The sequence below is a fragment of the Salvelinus alpinus genome, chromosome 38 (genome assembly GCF_045679555.1).
Source record: "Salvelinus alpinus chromosome 38, SLU_Salpinus.1, whole genome shotgun sequence".
Taxonomy (NCBI): Eukaryota; Metazoa; Chordata; class Actinopteri; order Salmoniformes; family Salmonidae; genus Salvelinus; species Salvelinus alpinus.
The window spans coordinates 14,273,046-14,291,385 of NC_092123.1; the positions used below are offsets into that span (position 1 = coordinate 14,273,046).

At 41.2% G+C, this 18,340-nt stretch overlaps 2 protein-coding genes across 8 annotated transcripts in view; both read right to left on the reverse strand.

Annotated features, from left to right (window-relative positions):
- LOC139566417 (N-chimaerin-like) overlaps positions 1-13,905 on the reverse strand; it is a 42,099-nt gene extending 28,194 nt beyond the window's left edge. For 2 of the 4 annotated variants that reach the window (XM_071387576.1, XM_071387579.1), the window contains exons 1-5: positions 13,453-13,676; positions 12,149-12,187; positions 12,009-12,064; positions 5,791-5,822; positions 5,567-5,680 (exon numbers count right to left, since the gene is read on the reverse strand). In XM_071387576.1, the coding sequence (XP_071243677.1) occupies positions 5,567-5,680; positions 5,791-5,822; positions 12,009-12,064; positions 12,149-12,187; positions 13,453-13,573 (362 nt within the window). In that variant the 5' untranslated portion in view covers positions 13,574-13,676. The other 2 variants (XM_071387578.1, XM_071387577.1) reach the window with 2 other exon arrangements.
- A 1,593-nt stretch (positions 13,906-15,498) lies between these two features.
- atp5mc3b (ATP synthase membrane subunit c locus 3b) lies at positions 15,499-18,099 on the reverse strand. Of its 4 annotated transcripts, none has more exons than XM_071387583.1 (5): positions 17,988-18,099; positions 17,673-17,757; positions 16,739-16,816; positions 16,257-16,447; positions 15,499-16,072 (listed from the first exon to the last, which is right to left on the reverse strand). In XM_071387583.1, exons 2-5 carry the CDS (start codon positions 17,709-17,711, stop codon positions 15,958-15,960), a joined length of 423 nt encoding a protein of 140 aa, XP_071243684.1. In that variant the 5' UTR covers positions 17,712-17,757; positions 17,988-18,099; the 3' UTR covers positions 15,499-15,957. The 4 variants fall into 4 exon arrangements, with proteins under 4 accessions (XP_071243684.1, XP_071243682.1, XP_071243681.1 ...); XM_071387581.1 differs by having other exon boundaries at positions 16,739-16,825; positions 17,988-18,021; XM_071387580.1 differs by lacking the exon at positions 17,988-18,099 and having other exon boundaries at positions 16,739-16,825; positions 17,673-17,850.
- Between the last annotated feature and the right edge of the window lie 241 nt (positions 18,100-18,340).

The following is an 18,340-nucleotide window of genomic DNA, read 5'->3' on the forward strand; positions in this document are numbered from 1 at the left end:
TCAGATATACAGGAGGAAGCAATGCGGTTTATTTGCATTTCAAAACCTCATTGCTTGTTTGGAAAACAATGCATTTTCACATGAGAATTTCAAACGCTGCCCTAGTTTGTAAAAACACAAAATCAGAGACGAAAACATTCATCACCTCTGCTGATCTGCTTTAGCGAGACCAAATGAGATACAGGACAGAAAGGGTTTTTGAGGGAAGCCTCAGACTAGGAGATTATGAAAAAAAGAAACACTTGGCAGCCCTCTCACTGGCTTCAAGGACAGAGCCCAGACCTGGGAATACACTGTGCATTAGATTTACCACGCTAACGACATCTGCGACAGAGGAAGGTATACTCCTCTGTCGCAGAGGCAAACACATAGGCGAAGCAATGCACAGAGTGGCAGATTGACACTTGAAGCACAACATGGCTGACCTCAATAAATACAGGAAATCAACATTTTCATCACAGCAGCTTCAAGGAAAATGATCTGGATAAATAATTAAATTTAAATCAGGCCCCAGTGCATAAGCAATACAGCACTTGACAGCTGAGAGACGCTGATCAATGCTACTCATACAACCTATGTTCCCCCAATGGAATTACATTTGAACTTTCAAGATAAAGAAGAACACACACACTTTTTAGAACATTCTGTACTAGAAAACTCCCCTACATCATTCAATGTTTATTTTCCTGGTGATTCATATCATCAGTGTAGGACAGAAACGGACTCTTCCTTCCTAATGACCAAAGTAAGAATATGACGTTAATGTGTGTGAGCTCTTTAAAACCTCTTTAGGCTAGGGGGCAGTATTTTGATGTTTGGATGAAAAACGTGCCCAAAGTAAACTGCCTATTTCTCAGGCCCAGAAGCTAGAATATGCATATAATTTGCAGATTAGGATAGAAAACACTCTAAAGTTTCCAAAACTGTCAAAATATTGTCTGTGAGTATAACATAACTGATATTGCAGGCGAAAATCCATCCAGGAAGTGCTGTTTTTCTGAAACTATTATTTTACATTGCAATCCTCTATTTAAAGGGATATCAACCAGATTCCTTTCCCTATGGCTTCCACAAGGTGTGAACAGTCTTTAGACATAGTTTCAGGCTTTTATTCTGAAAAATGAGCGAGAATGATCACATTGCATCAGTGGATAGCCAGATGTCCTCAGATTTGTGCATGCGCGCGCCACGGGAGCGAGACCATTTCTTTCTCTCTTCTATTGAAAAGGCTACCGTCCGGTTGAAATATTATTGATTATTTATTGAAAAAACAACCTGAGGATTGATTATAAAAAACGTTTGACATATTTCTACGAACTTTACGGATACTATTTGGAATTTGTGTCGTGACCGCACGAGCCTGTGGATTACTGAACAAAACGCCAACCAAATGGAGGTTTTTGGATATAAAGAGAATCTTTATGGAACAAAACAAACATTTATTGTGTAACTGGGAGTCTCGTGAGTGCAAACATACGAAGATCAAAGGTAAGCGATTAATCTTATTGCTTTTCTGACTTTCGTGACCAATCTACTTTGCTAGCTGTTTGTAATGTTTTGTCTGCTGAGAGCTGGTTTGCTTTCACCGTAAAGCCTTTTTGAAATCTGACACGCCGGCTGGATTAACAACAAGTTAAGCTGTGTTTTGGTGTATTGCACTTGTGATTTCATGAAAATTTAATATTTTTTGTAAATTAATTTGAATTTGGCGCTCTGCAATTCACCGGATGTAGACGAAAATGATCCCGCTAAAGGGATCTGAGCGGCAAGAGGTTGGAGTTTGATGTAGTTTTAGTTTGCTGTTTATGGGTTGTAACAGAGACACATACAAAGCTCTCCCTCGCCCTCCATTTGGAAAATCTGACCATTCCTTCCTCCTGATTCCTGCTTACAAGCAAAAACTAAAGCAGGAAGTACCAGTGACTTGCTCAATACGCCACAGAACTGTTTTGCTAGCACAGACCGTAATATGTTTCGGGATTCATCCAATGGCATTGAGGAGTATATCACCTCAGTCACCGGCTTCATCAATAAGTGCATCGACGACATCATCCCCACAGTGACCATACGTAAATATCCCAACCAGAAGCCATGGATTACAGGCAACAGATGCATCGAGCTAAGGGCTAGAGCTGCCGCTTCAAGGAGTGGGACACTAATCTGGACGCTTATAAGAAATCCCGCTACGCCCTTAGACAAACCATCAAACAGGCAAAGTGTCAATACAGGATTAAGATTGAATTCTACTAGACTGGTTCTGATGCTCGTCAGATGTGGCAGGGCTTGAAAACTATTACAGACTACAAAGGGAAACCCAGCCGCGAGCTGCCCAGTGACACGAGCCTACCAGACTAGCTAAATGCCTTTTATGCTCGCTTCGAGGCAAGCAACACTGAAGCATGCATAAGAGCACCAGCTGTTCCGGACGATAGTCTGGGTAGACAATGTGAGCAAGACCTTTAAACAGGTCAACATTCACAAAGCCACAGGGCCAGACAGATTACCAGGACATGTACTCAAAGCATGCGCAGAGCAACTGACATTTTCAACCTCTGCCTGACATAGTCTGCAATACATACATGTTTCAAGCAGACCACCATAGTCCCTGTGCCCAAGGAAGCGAAGGTAACCTGCCTAAGTGATTACCGCCCCGTAGCACTCATGTCGGTAGCCATGAAGTACTTTGAAAGGCTGGTCATGGCTCACATCAACAGAATCATCCCGGTGTCATGACTGTCCTGTGAGGATCACAAATGGGTCAGCTCAGCTTGGCAAGGGCTGACAACCAACTGCCGGATTGACAGCTAACACCTGGTCATAAACTTAAGCAGGAGAACTCTCTCACGTGCTCTTTAGTATCAACCAAAGGAATGTCTTTGTTCACAGAAACATTTGCCCGCCCAAAACTCTAACATCCAAAAAGTGATAATGAAACAATATTTCTAACACAACAATGTGGGAAGTGGTCAGATGTAGAAAACGAATGTCATATCCACATCACCAATGAACTATCATGGTCCAAACACACCAAGACAGTTGTGAAGAGGGCACGACAACACCTTTTCCCCATCAGGAGACTGAAAATATTTGGCAAGGGTCCCCAGATCCTCAAAAAGCTCTACAGCTGCACCATCGAGAGCATCCTGACCGGTTGCATCACCGCCTGGTATGGCAACTGCTTGGCATCTGACGCTACATAGGGTGCTACAGAGGGTAGTGCGTACGGCCCAGTACATCACAGGGGCCAAGCTTCCTGCCATCCAGGATCTATATACTAGGCGGTATCAGAGGAAAGGCCCAAAAATTGTCAAAGACTCCAGCCACCCAAGTCATTGACTGTTCTCTCTGCTACCACACGGTAAGCAGTACCGGAGCGCCAAATCTAGGACCAAAAGGCTCCTTAACAATTTCTACCCCCAAGCCATAAGAGTGCTGAACAATTAATCAAATGGCCACCCGGACTATTTACATTGATGCCCACCCCCTCCCCCCAAATTCATATTACACTGCTGCTACTCGCTATGTATTTTCTACGCATAGTCACTTTACCCCTACCTACATGTACAAATTACCTCGACTTACCTATACCCCCACACATTGACTCGGTACCGGTTCCCCCTGTATATAGCCTCGCTATTGTTATTTTATTGTGTTACTTTTTAATATTTTTTACTTTATTTGGTAAATATTTTCTTAACTCTTTCTTGAACTGCATTGTTGGTTAAGGACTTGTAAGTAAGCATTTCACCTGTTGTACTTGGCGCATGTGACAAATAAAGTTTGATATGTAGGCGGTGTGTGTGAGTGAGTACGAGTGTGTGTGTACGTGTGCAAGACTCAGCAAACCTTGGAGTCACACATGCGCCCAGTAACAGTCTGAGCAGTCTTTGACATTTCTGAATGCGATATTCAGTAATACACTACATGACCAACAGTGTGGACATACTCGTCGAACATCTAATTCCAAAATCATTTTAATATGGAGTTGGTCCCCCCTTTACTGCTATAACAGCTTCCACTCTTCTGGGAAGGCTTTCTACTAGATGTTGGAACATTGCTGCGGGGACTTGCTTCCATTCAGCCACAAGAGCATTAGTGAGGTCGGGCACTGATTTAGGGCAGTCGGTGTTCCAATTCCGACCCAAAGGTGTTTGATAGGGTTGAGGTCAAGGCTCTGTGCAGGCCATTCAAGTTCTTCCACACAGATCACAACAAACAATTTGTGTGTGGTCCTCCCTTCGTGCACGAGGGCATTGTCATGATGAAACAGGAAAGGGCCTTCACCAAACTGTTGCCACAAAGCTGGAAGCACAGAATCGTCTAGAATGTCATTGTATGCCATAGCGTTAGGATTTCCCTTCACTGGAACTAAGGGGCCTAAAACAAACCATGAAAAACAGCCACAGACCATTATTCCTCCTCCACCAAACTTTACAGTTGGCACTATGCATTCGGGCAGGTAGCGTTCTCCTGGCATCCGCCAAACTCAGATTCGTCTGTCGGACTGCCAGATGGTGAAGCTTGATTCATCACTCCAGAGCCCGTTTCCACTGCTCCAGAGTCCAATGGCGGTAAGCTTTACAGCACTCCAGCCGACGCTTGGCATTGTGCATGGTGATCTTAAGCTTGTGTGCGGCTGCTTGGCCATGGAAACCCATTTCATGAGGCTCCCGACGAACAGTTCTTGTGCTGGAGTTGCATCCAGAGTCAGTTTGGAACTCAGTTGTGAGCTTTGCAACCGAGGACAGACGGTTTCACGTTCTGTGAGCGTGTGTGGCCTACCTTTTCACGGCTGAGCCGTTGTTGCTCCTAGACGTTTCCACTCACAATAACAGCACTTACAGTTTACCGGGGCAGCTCTAGCAAAGCAGAAATGTCATGAACTGACTCGTTGGAAAGGTGGCATCCTATGACGGTGCCATGTAAAAGTCACTGAGCTCTTCAGTAAGGCCATTCTGCTGCCAATGTTAGGCTAAGGAGATTGCATGGCTGTGTGTTCAATTTTATACACCTGCCAGCAATGGGTGAGGCTGAAATATACCCTAAAGTATGTGGACACCCCTTCAAATTAGTGGATTCGGCTATTTCAGCCTCACCCGTTGCTCAGTGACTTTTATATATATATATAAGCGTACCTAAAGGGTTCTTAAAATTCTAAATGAAATAGATAAATGACCCATGGTATGCTCATCTTAAAGCAATTCCATATGTTAGCTTAGTAGAACCCCCCCCACCAAATGGCTCAGACGTTGAGGTCACCAGCTGAAAGGTGTTTCTTCCTCAGACACATTGGTGCGGCTGGCTTCCGGGTTAAGCGAGCAGTGTGTGAAGAAGCAGTGCGGCTTGGCAGGATCGTGTTTCGGAGGACGCATGGCTCTCGACCTTCAACTCTCCCGAGTCCATAGAGGAGTTGAAGTGATGGAACAAGACTGTAACTACCAGTTGAATATCACGAAATTGGGGAGGAAAAAGGGGTGAAAAAAAAAATATCTAAACTAATCAAAAGAAGTCATGCATCACACCGTTTGGAAAATCTATCTGTAGAAAAAGTGTGCGTGTGCCTAACCGTAGGGCCAGTGTGTAGGTCCCAGGCTGCCTCTGGCTCTCTCTGATGAGGTAACTCCCCTCTGCCACACTCAGCAGCTGGTCAGCCTCCTCTCTGGAGATCATCCCATGATACCTGGGGAGAAGACAGAACATTGGAAATACAGATACAGAGTGGATTTTTTTTTAAACTACAGCAATGCCTAGTTTTGTATATAAATTCTAAATTGAAATAATCCAACTTACTCTCTCCCATAATATTTGGGCCGGTTATCCACCTGAAAGCAAATAGAATATTCCATTGATAAGTAAATCAGGGAAAATAGAGATCTAGTTTCGGATTGTGAAGGTTGGAAGGTTAACCAGAGGAGAACTAAGTCACTGCAATAGTACTTTACTTGCATCAGCTATAAAACACTGGGATGCATTCCATAGGAAACAACTCATCATGGAGGACAAAATAAAGAATTATCCACCGTATGCTACGCGACTTGACTACTGTGAAGACATATAGCAAACTTAAATAGGATCTAATGCCCACCATCTAGGTGTTTCAGAGGAAGGTCACTGGATAAGCACCATGGTCAGAGACAATGCTAGCAGGCACAGGTGTCCATCAAGGGGCAGGCCAAGCCGGAATGTAATACTTAAAAAAAAAAAAATGGTATCCCTTATCCCACCCTTGCAAGCCTTTTCTTTAATATATTCAACTGGCTATGAAGTGAAATGAATATCTGTGCGGGGTCTCAACATTTCTATGGGAATGTGACAAGATACATTTGCAAACACTAACAGTGTAGTTAACGTCACAGAGAATCCAGTGCAGTTGTCCAGGCCTACACTACCGGAAATATCTACTGGAAATTCACATACCAAAATGTGTTGAAAATCTATTACTGTTGTGTTGCAATTAGGGTTGGGAGGTATTCCTATTTTCAGAACATTTCTGTACAATACCAGGATATACGGTTTTACCGAACGTGCACACAAGGGGCGACATATATATACATATATATATATATATATAAATAACATACATACATATATACACACATACATACACACACACACAGTTGAAGTCGGACGTTTACATACACTTAGGTTGGAGTCATTAAAACTCGTTTTTCAACCACTCCACAAATTTCTTGAAAGCAAACTATAGTTTTGGCAAGTCGGCTAAAACATCTACTTTGTGCATGACACAAGTCATTTTTCCAAAAATCGTTTACGGACAGATTATTTCACTTATAATTCACTGTATCACAATTCCAGTGGGTCAGAAGTTTACATACACTAAGTTGACTGTGCCTTTAAACAGCTTGGAAAATTCCAGAAAAGGATGTCATGGCTTTAGAAGCTTCTGTTAGGCTAATTGACATCATTTGAGTCAATTGGAGGTGTACCTGTGGATGCATTTCAAGGCCTACCTTCAAACTCAGTGCCTCTTTGCTTGACATTATGGGAAAATCAAAATAAATCAGCCAGGACCTCAGAAAAACAATTGTAGACCTCCACAAGTCTGGTTCATCCTTGGGAGCAATTTCCAAATGCCTGAAGGTACCACGTTCATCTGTACAAACAATTGTACACAAGTAACCCCACCTCTTTAAGGAATACCTAGGATAGGATAAAGTAATCCTTCTAACCCCCCCCCCCCTTAAAAGAGTTAGATGCACTATTGTAAAGTGGTTGTTCCACTGGATATCATAAGGTGAATGCACCAATTTGTAAGTCGCTCTCGATAAGAGTGTCTGCTAAATGACTTAAATGTAAATGTAAGTATAAACACCATGGGACCACGCAGCCGTCATACCGCTCAGGAAGGAGACGCGTTCTGTCTCCTAGAGATGAACGTACTTTGGTGAGAAAAGTGCAAATCAATCCCAGAACAACAGCAAAGGACCTTGTGAAGATGCTGGAGAAAACAGAAACAAAAGTATCTATATCCACAGTACTATATCGACATAACCTGAAAGGCCACTCAGCAAGGAAGAAGCCACTGCTCCAAAACCACCATAAAAAAGCCAGACTACGGTTTGCAACTGCACATGGGGACAAAGATGGTACTTTTTGGAGAAATGTCCTCTGAACTGATGAAACAAAAATAGAACTGTTTGGCCATAATGACCATCGTTATGTTTGGAGGAAAAAGGGTGAGGCTTGGAAGACGAAGAACACCATCCCAACCGTGAAGAACGGGGGTGGCAGCATCATGTTGTGGGGGTGCATTGCTGCAGGAGGGACTGGTGCATTTCACAAAATAAATGGCATCATGAGGACGGGAAATTATGTGGATATATTGAAGCAACATCTCAAGACATCAGTCAGGAAGTTAAAGCTTGGGTGCAAATGGATCTTCCAAATGGACAATGACCCCAAGCATACTTCCAAAGTTGTGGCAAAATGGCTTAAGGACAACAAAGTCAAGGTATTGGAGTGGCCATCACAAAGCCCTGACGTCAATCCTATAGAAAATGTATGGGCAGAACTGAAAAAGCGTGTGCGAGCAAGGAGGCCTACAAACCTGACTCAGTTAATCCAGCTCTGTCAGGAGGAATGGGCCAAAATTCACCCAACTTATTGTGGGAAGCTTGTGGAAGGCTACCCGAAACGTTTAAAAGATTATACAATTTAAAGGCAATGCTACCAAATACTAATTGAGTGTATGTAAACTTCTGACCCACTGGGAATGTGATGAAAGAAATAAAAGCTGAAATAAATAATTATCTCTATTATTCTGACATTTCACATTCTTAAAATAAAGTGGTGATCCTAACTGACATAAGACAGGGAATTTTTACTAGGATAACATTTCAGGAATTGTGAAAAACTATGTTTAAATGTATTTGGCTATGGTGCATGTAAACTTCCGACTTCAACTGTATATAAAATATATTTATTTGTTTAACACTTTTTTGGTTACTACATGATTCCATGTGTGTTATTTCATAGTTTTGATGTCTTCACTATTATTCTACAATGTAGAAAGTAGTACAAATAAAGAAAAAAGGTGTTCTAAAACTGTTGACCAGTAGTGTATGGTCTCAATTAAATAGCCTAGAGGTACGGGTGGAAAAGCATGGGCCAATTATCTTTAATTTCCTAATCTCTTGTGGACTGAATAATAAAAGTTCTAAATGTGTGTTGTTGGATTCGGGGTAAACTTTGAACATTGATATACTAGAGACATAATAGATCAGAAGCATAGTATATTAAGGAGTGTAAGAGACTGGTTTCACATCAGAAGTTAATGGTTTTCTGTAGAAAGACAGATGGCTTTGGAATGTGTTGGGTGGACAGGAGGAAGTCACAGGATTGCTATAGGGGAAGCGAATGTACATCTGTGGGTTAAGGGAAGGAGGGGTTGAGGTCAGGAGGTCAGGTCAGATCCCCTGAAGGGAGAAATAATGGTTTATTATCTTATTACCCTCTTCCTGTCGAACCATAAGATGTAAGGATTGGAGAGAAGGAGGAGTGTAAAGTGGAGTATATATATACACTTGTGATGGAAGGAACATGTCTTTGTTTGAATCCAGCTGTATCGACCCTTTGGGAAGAATTAAACTTGGTTAAACTTCTCTAGTGTCCGTGAGTTATTTACTCTGAAAAATTAGAACCCAAGTGTGAAGTGGTTTTTAAAATGGGCTTTCTCCATTTTTATACTGAACCAAACTGGGACAAAACTGACAGTGAAGTAAGATCATTTGTAGAACTTCATTTACTATTTAGCACCTAAAGCTGCAATGTGTCACTTTTTGGGTGACCCGAACAAATTCACATAGAAATTTGAGTTATAGATCTCTTATTCTCATTGAAAGCAAGTCAAAAAATGTATTTGATGTAAAACTTTTTCAACTAGGCAAGTCAGTTGAGAACAAATTCTTATTTACAATGACAGCCTACCAAAAAGCAAAAGGCATCCTGCAGGGACGGGGCCTGGGATTTAAAATAAAAATATAGGACAAAACACATCACGACAAGAGAGACAACACAACACTAGATAAAGAGAGACCTAAGACAACAACATAGCATCGCAGCAACACATGACAACACAGCATGGTAGCAACACAACATGGCAGCAGCACAAAACAGGGTACAAACATTGGGCACAGACAACAGCAAAGGGCAAGAAGGTAGAGACAACAATACATCACGCAAAGCAACCACAACTGTCAGTAAGAGTGCCCATGATTGAGTCATTGAATGAAGAGATTGAGATAAAACTGTCTTTGTTGCAGCTCTAAGAAGCAGTAGATCTGTGTAATGTGTGCTATTTTTATGCTTCACGTTCTTAAGTTATGTTTTTGTGTCTTTTACTTTCAGTTTTGTAAACCATCTTTAAACACAATATTTTTGGTTATGGAAAATATACTGTATTTTATAGCAGTTTAGATGGTCCAATGATTGTGTAGACCATGACCGCTTGTTTTGTCAAACAAATTGAAAATAGGCGAACTATTAGAATTTTAGCAACCACAAAATGGTGAAGCGATTTCTGCATATTGCACCTTTAAAATATCATTATAGACAGTATTGGAAAAATCTACACTGGTATGTGAACCCATACAGAGATAATTTAAAATACATCCAGCACCAATCTCCTCCTAGAACATTTGAGCATCTGCCGCAATTACATAAGATTTTAGTTCTGAGATTATGAAACTTCCTAAATATGAGCTAAAACTGTAAGTCGCTCTGGATAAGAGTCTGCTAAATGACTAAAATACAGTTTATTAGGTACACCACCCCGTTCACGAAAATGGTTACCTTCTACAGACAGTGATTCACGTGGCCGTGGCTTGCTTTATAAAGCAGGCAGACAGGCATCCAGTTACTGTTCGATTGAACATTAGAATGGGCAAAACTAGTGACCTAAACGAGTTTGAGTGTGGTATGACCGTCGGTGCCAGGCACGGTGGATCCAGTATCTCAGAAACTGCCGCCCTTCTAGGGCCTCCATACTCAACTGGCGGACTGCGGACCGGGTCTGGACCCAGAACGGGGTCAATACGGACCGGGCTTCGACTCCTGGTATTATATAAAACACACAAGACATGGAAGAATGCATAGAATTGCAGGAAATTAGCTTTAAAAACAGCAAAATAAGATCTGCCCCATGCAAAAATGTGTGGAATTTTCTTTAAAATTGCAACATTTTATATCCACCAACAAGAGGGGTAAAAGGGGTGTGAACAGTTGATGGGTTGTGAGGAGGGGGTTTGTTACTACGCCGTTCGATTACATTATCCATCCGGACCTTTGTAACCTACAGTAGGACATTTTTGTGACCGGACCTTCTCCAATAGTACTCAAGTAAGCCTGATCTAGGGTTTACCGAAAATGGTGCGACAAACAAAAAACATCCAGTCAGCGGCAGTCCTGTGGGCGAAAACAGCTTGTTGATGAGAGAATGTTAACAAATCACTCAAGCTAACAGGCGGGCCAAAAACAAATAATGGTGGTGTGGAGAATGGACGGGCTGTTGCAGCAGATGAATACACAAGGTAGTCATCTATCAGCTAAAAACAAGAAGCGGCTCTAGTGGGCACGCGATCACCAACACTGGACAATTGAGGAGTGAAAAAACATTGCCTTGAACATGACAGCAAGTTCAGTTTACTTGAGTGGCTTGCACAGTCCCCAGACCTCAACCAACAGAGCATCTTTGGGATGAGATGGAACGGGCTGTTCCCAGCAAGAATGTACTGGCGTCCAATCTGCAGCAACTGCCTGATGCCATCGCATCAGCATTGACCAACATCCCTGTGATGTTACCGACACCTAGTACAAGGTGGGCGTACCTAATAAACTGGCCGGTGACTGTAGTTTACTACATTGACTGGAAATAAATAACACATCTGTCTCTGTCTGAAAATCGTCCCACTCCTAAAAATTATGCAAAACGTAGCTCAAGTCAAGTACCCAATCTATTCTATTTCGCTCCAACTCTGGATCTCGTTCAAATTACCTCTGGCCTATTGGCTGATATGCAACCCAATAATAGCTTACCGATAGCCTACAATTTTAAAAAAATTGGCCAAGTGAGAATATCTGATAATTTAAGCAATTTTTGGGGCTGTTTTTTTGCATTTTGATATTGCCTAGAGTGGCAAATTGCTGGGACCAGGGCTCCCAAGTTAGTTGTGTCACATAAGCCTAAAATAACATTTTGGGACTTCTGTTGGGTGGAACCAGTTCTTGCAGGAACAGGCGGGAGTCAGACAAAAAAACAGGAGGAAGTGGTGGGTGCGGTATAAAAAGCTGCGGGAGCACGAAGAAATTTGCCATGTCCAGACATAATGTCACAGTTCATCAAGTGATGCAGTAAATAGTTTTCAGTTCATATAAAATTGTTATATCGGACGCATTTTGTTTAATAATCTCTTATTGAGAATCTATTATGAATACCTGCAGACATTCTTTTAAGTGGCCAATTTGTCTCTTTTCTGTGTCTGTTTGCTTACCTCAGAGGTGCAGGTCAGTCGCCGTGGATGTGGTGCCTCCTGCTGGAGCTGATACACTTGTGCAAAAACAGAACAGTCAGTAAAACATGATTACAGTGCTCCCTACAATATTTTCATCATTAGAATACATTTATACTCACGGTAAGATTTCCACACTGGCGGCCTGTATTCATCATGGTCTGAGGAAAGAAGACCATAATTTAAAGTCTTAAAATTAATAAACCTGAACATTGACACACTACCAAAAATCTTTGTTTCCTGATTGACAGTGCCTCCAGGTGGTCATTCTATCACACTACACGTAAACTGTGTTGATTAAGCCACCCTGACAAATTAGATTTTCTACAGATTCAGGAACAGACAAGATATTTTTGACCCCAAAAAATGATTACACTAGTGGGCCTTCAGCACATCTGAATTGCCTTCAAGCATAATAAAGGGTCACTCATTTTAGGCTAGGCGCAAGATACTATGCAACTAGCCTAATCAACAATACCAAACTAATGCTGTGGGAAAATTTGCATTTTATGCAAATTCTGAATAAATCTAACATTGATATTAGCTTTGGCTTATTGTACTTGAGAAGTAAGTGCATGAATACATTAAAACATTTATACATTATGGTGCCAAGCCCAACTGTTTTATGAGGGCTTGGAATTTAATTTTCACACATCCACCATTGTTGGTATGGTCTCTCTGTCTCCAATCAAAGCAACATATCCTTCCAAAAAAATTACCACTGTTCTATACTGAACCATACCACTACCGTAACACATACAGTTTGGGTCGACACCATTGTGTAGGATACATTTAAAGAGAGATACTACTTACTACTGACAATGATTTCAATTAGGCTACTACAAGGATGTTCTGACCCTCAAATAGCTATTGCACTACATAGGACTGCAGACTGTGCTTTCAACAACACCCTGAAAGGACTATGGCATGTGTGTTCTGACAGAATACACTGGATGTCTGTCCCAAAGCACAGAACTTCCAGTCTCATCCCCCACAGCCTGGATGTCAGCTCTATAAAAAAAGGCAATAGACTGAAGTCTACTATTCCACCTCTTGAAAAGGCTTGTGATACCCTTTGATGATGAAGGGGTTTTAACATGGCTTAAAACGCTATAATAGATGCACGTTGATAATGACTTAAATAAACTGTTGGTTAGCTAGCGTTAGCTATCCAACATCGTATCTACAAATATGCTGACGCAAAATACGGTGTTTCTATCCCGTGCGAAAGAACTCTACAGGCCTCCCGAAAAGGTAAAAAAAAAGGTAGCTAGATGGACAAACACTGACCACATTTCTATAGCAAAACATTTGCATATCTGTCACATGCATTACTAGGAAGCTGGCGTTAGAGCTGGTATTGGAACTAGCGAGGTATCAAACTTACAGAAAGGAACAGTTAGCTAGCTAACGTTAGTTAACTTACCAAAGACATTTAGAGCCATTCTTGGTGCGATAACTGATGCGCAATATATGACTATTTCCACCACCGTTAGAAAGCTGATAAGGGGAATACAGTGAATAAATATTAGTTTGCGAGAAAACATTCAGCAACTAGGAAAAATGTTGAAAACTGTATCAAAATGTTTATAGTACAATAACAGAGCCAGTCCAGGCTAGATAGCGTTGGCCACTTAAGGTAACGCGTTTGCTCACACTGTGAGTCACCGCTAGTAGCGCCGCCGACTTCATGACAAAAATAAACAAACCTAAGGAATGGGAACAGGCGTAGATGCAAACATGCATTTATCTACAGTGAGGATAAAGCTAAGATGTAATCTATCCGGTTGCATATGCATGCATATAGCTAATATAATTGATCCCAACAAACACCGTATCTATATTCTATAACGAAGTCGCCATCTTGTGATATCACGTGACCATCAGCCTCAATTTTAGGCCGTAGTTTTACCATGGTTACCATGTGAAGCTGCTCAGAAAAGGATGGGGCAGGGTTGGTGCTATTTGGAATCCTTAGGATGTCCCTACCCTAACCGTAACAATTTTACATTTCAATTTGGTTAGTCCCAAGGATCCCGGAAAGCATGGACCGGTGCAGCAGCAATCCAGTTAAATCACCATGTTAGAAGGATGAGAGAATCCATACATCTGATTAGATTAATATACCATTGAGATGTCCTTGTAATTTCGTTTTCATTTTTTGGGGACATCCTAAATGGAAATCTTAACTGCAAATTCGGCTCTGCTAGTAGGCCTAGTACAGGCAATGTTTGAGCTAACGATTCATAGATCCTGCAGTCCAAAGGCAAGAGCACTACTTGTGCCACCAGTCATACACACGTACACATGGATTGTGTGTTGTAGATATGTGGTAGTAGAGTAGGGGCCTGATGGCCCACACCTAATATGTTGTGACTGTATTGTAATGTTTATTTTTTATAACTGCCTTCATTTTGCTGGACCCCGGGAAGAGTAGCTGCTTCCTTGGCAGGAATGGGGATCCATAATAAATAGAAATACAAAATACCTATTCTATCATGGAAGGTGTGTGTGCTACCAACTTGATCTTGTAGGGTCATGAGAAGGAGCACAGCCAGATAAAGCTCATGCCCTTTGCCAGGCACCATAATAGTAGTCATTTACTACACATGTAGGCTGTACTTGGCAGCTATAGCCAAATTACATACATAGCACATAAGTAATTAAACAGTTTAAAGTCAGGATGGGAGCAGAAGCAGTTTGTTTTTGGTAGTGTCAATGGGCTGAGCGGTGGAAAGCAGAATTCACAGGAATGAAGGTCACAGCAGGGGGGGGGGGGGTCATTGGTCAGAATCAGACAAGTCCAGAGCCATTTAGCAGCACACCTCACTGTCCACTCACATACAACCAGTTGCATTATTCCCTCCCCCCTCTTAAAGTATCCTCCTCGCCTTCACACCAAGCCAACTATGCTCCAAAAAAAGGATATCCCACTACTACAAAGCAACGCAAAGTGTGAGCAATAATGGAGGGTCAATTCAAAAGCCCAGGCACTGCACAGGATCCAAACTCCATTTTTTGTATTTAATATAAAGTGAAATTCAATGGACCCAAACTGTTTCAATTTAGCATGCAGATTAAACAGATAACCTCTGCTATGAATGTTATAACTATCCATAAATAATTTCTGCTCATGACAACCAAAATGTTTACATAGCGCTATTAAGTTTATAATCTCAAAATGCAAGAGATTGGAAGTGTCTATTCAATTGCAATCCAACAGCTTGACTAAATCTCACCCCAAATCCAAAATAGCTTCAAGATCGATCGAAATGTATGGCTTTGGGGTGAAGTTTGCCCTAGGTGAAGAGCTCAGATCAGCTTCCCCAATCCTAATGCAAAACTGACCCAATATCAGCATCTATTGGCAACTTTAACATATATTAAATGGCTGTTTTAAAAATAAATGCAAAGCAGAGTCATGTTGATCATTTTTCATGGAATAGCAAAAGAGGACATTGTATTACACCAGTGAAAGATGACTTCAGTATTTATTACAATTAAAAGCATATGATAACCAAAAGTACAGTGAAAATGTACTTAAACACTTGATTGCAACCAACCTGCAGTTAACATAACTATATGCTTTGTTTTGAGCTGAAGGGCACACACTAGAGAAATGCATTTGTTAATCCAAAATCTGGTGTTTACATTTACATTTTACATTTAATGTGTTCCTTTGAAAATGTTTTGCAGGGAAGTGGGGCTATACACAAAATAACTAAACCATTTTAAATAGTGAAATACATGCATTTAATTCTGTAATTGGTTACATTTTTACAATACATGCCTTTTCTTTTGTCAGCCTTCAACAAAAACTTGGAAAATGTACAATTTTATGACCAACACTGAACAATTTGGGTTGCTCGAGTAAAATAGGTAGCCACAGCTGTGGTTTCAAAATCATGATCACCATCTGCAGTGGACATATTTACATGGCAAACAGGATCAGGAAAGCAACCATCAAGCAGAACAGACCCATGGCTTCAGACAGGGCAAATCCCAGGATAGCATAGGAGAAAAGCTGCTGCTTTAGGGAAGGGTTCCTGGGGAGAAAAAAAACAACATTTGCTAGTGCCATGAATCAAAGCTGTGGGAGAGACTTGCAGCCATAGCGATTGTTTACCATTTTCACAAACATTGTAAAAAATAAAAATGCAAAAATCAACAAAGATTCACATAGTTGAGGGCATAAAGTAGGGCACCATATCTACTAATGGCAATATTTACCTTGCATATCCGATGATAAGGCTGCCGAACACAGTCCCGATTCCAGCACCAGAACCAGCCACTCCAACTGTGGCAGCTCCAGCGCCGATGAACTTGGCTGCTGTGTCAATGTCTCTGCTCACAGCACTAGTCTGGAAACCCCGCAGTGCTACCTGAGAAAAGGCACTCTGTGGCACAAAGGCAGTGCTAGCCTGGGAGCAACAAAGAAAAAGTCTAAAAAATATATTAACCAATTGACCATAAAAACAGCTTGAAGATAAATATTACAATCATTTATGATTAAGACAACATTTAAATCATTGCAGAGGGGTCCAATATAATTTGGAAGAGAACAGAGGGCTGTTTCTTTATCATTTCTATCAACAACATTTTACCTAAGGGAAAAAATCTAGACTGAAAGGTAGCATCAGTTGTCCATAGAAGTTGATGTTGTTCCTCAAGGTAAGGGCGCTAAAGGGTAAAAGGGGCAGGTAGACACTCACCTCTCCTGTTCTGACATCCGGCCGGGAAAGCACAGACGCAGAGAGAGGTCTGTATAATGCCCTGGATCCAGCACGGACCTGTACATTTAAAAAAAATGGTATACGTTTAGTGATGCAACTTCCATAACATCATTGTAACTTGATTATAAACACACCACCACAAAAATAAACAACATTTGTTAACAGTCGCAAGGGGACACATGGCCAAATCATATGTACATCCCACTGACCAACTGTACAAGTCAGATGTGGGCAGTACAACATGATAAATAACTAGTAGCTTGCTACATACTACTAGCAAGCTACAGAGCCACCCTCCCACACACACTGAGGAGAATGTGCTGTTAAACATGACAAATGCATGGAAGCACTGCAGTGTTTAGTTCCAAATATCTGCCTCTACTGAACCAGCCCTTTCAGATGTCCTAGACGACCAACTCAGAGGGCATTATGGAGTGGATCAAGATGTAGTGCCATGGCCCAAAATACACAAACGCCAAACTGGCAAAGTGCACAACTAGGATTGACATTACTAGTAGCAAATGCACATAGCCAAATGAAAGCAGTCTTTGCTGCTTTATTTCTGCATGACCTTGAAATCACAAAGTCTCATTGGCTCATTCGAAAGCTAACGAGCGATGGTTAGCAACCTAACCTAAGCATAGCTAAAGCTGGCTACCTAGCTTAGGTGACAAGAGGTAACGTTATTTTCCAAGAGCAGGTTATTATTTATTTTTAAAGGTTAGCTAGCTACGTTGATTTCAATTAAATTTCAAACCAAGTCACTTACAATTCAGTGTGCACAATTGCATGCACTAAAACGTTACAGCAGTTCCTAAGTCACAAATAAGTACAAGTTCAGCAGGCCCATCTAACTTGCCTAGTTAACATTATGCTATGACAACTTATATGCATCATTACTTTCACAACTCACCAGTGCAGGCGTAGAGACGAACTTCGCACAGGCGTACATATTAGTTTAATGTGTTGACTGATAAAATCAACTAAAGACGAGTCGCCTGGTTGTCTCAAAAAAAAAAGAGAGAACAGTAGCTAAGGTCAATGATAATTTCACAACAAATTCAAAGAAACAACGAATCCATAAAAATTATTAACGTTATGTGCAAAACAACTTTCTTCACATAAATTATGTTGTCGGTGTGGGATCAAAACGACTTTAGATCGAAGATGAAAATGGATTGTTAAAATGTTTCAGCGCAGACCACCCATTTGCCTCCCCTTCACTTACCGGCTGCAGAGGTCGAAGCGCTGAGGAACAACTGCGCATGCCCGAAACCGTATTTAATTATATTCCCGGATGACGGGATTTACGACATCAGACCTCATTCCTCAGCTAGCACCTTTGTTGGAACATTGGAGAAAAAAAAAAGTACAATCACGATCTATGTTTCTATATATCAATCAAATATCTATTGTATTCGTTTCAATGACAAAGTGACATATTTTAATCATGCTACTAGTGATAATAAACTTATAAACGCAAGGTGATAGTAGGGCAAACTCAAAATAGTGTATTTCTACTTGTGTGAGTGCCACACTGTTCACCAATGATGTTGAACTGCTATTTTAAAATTCTCTGTT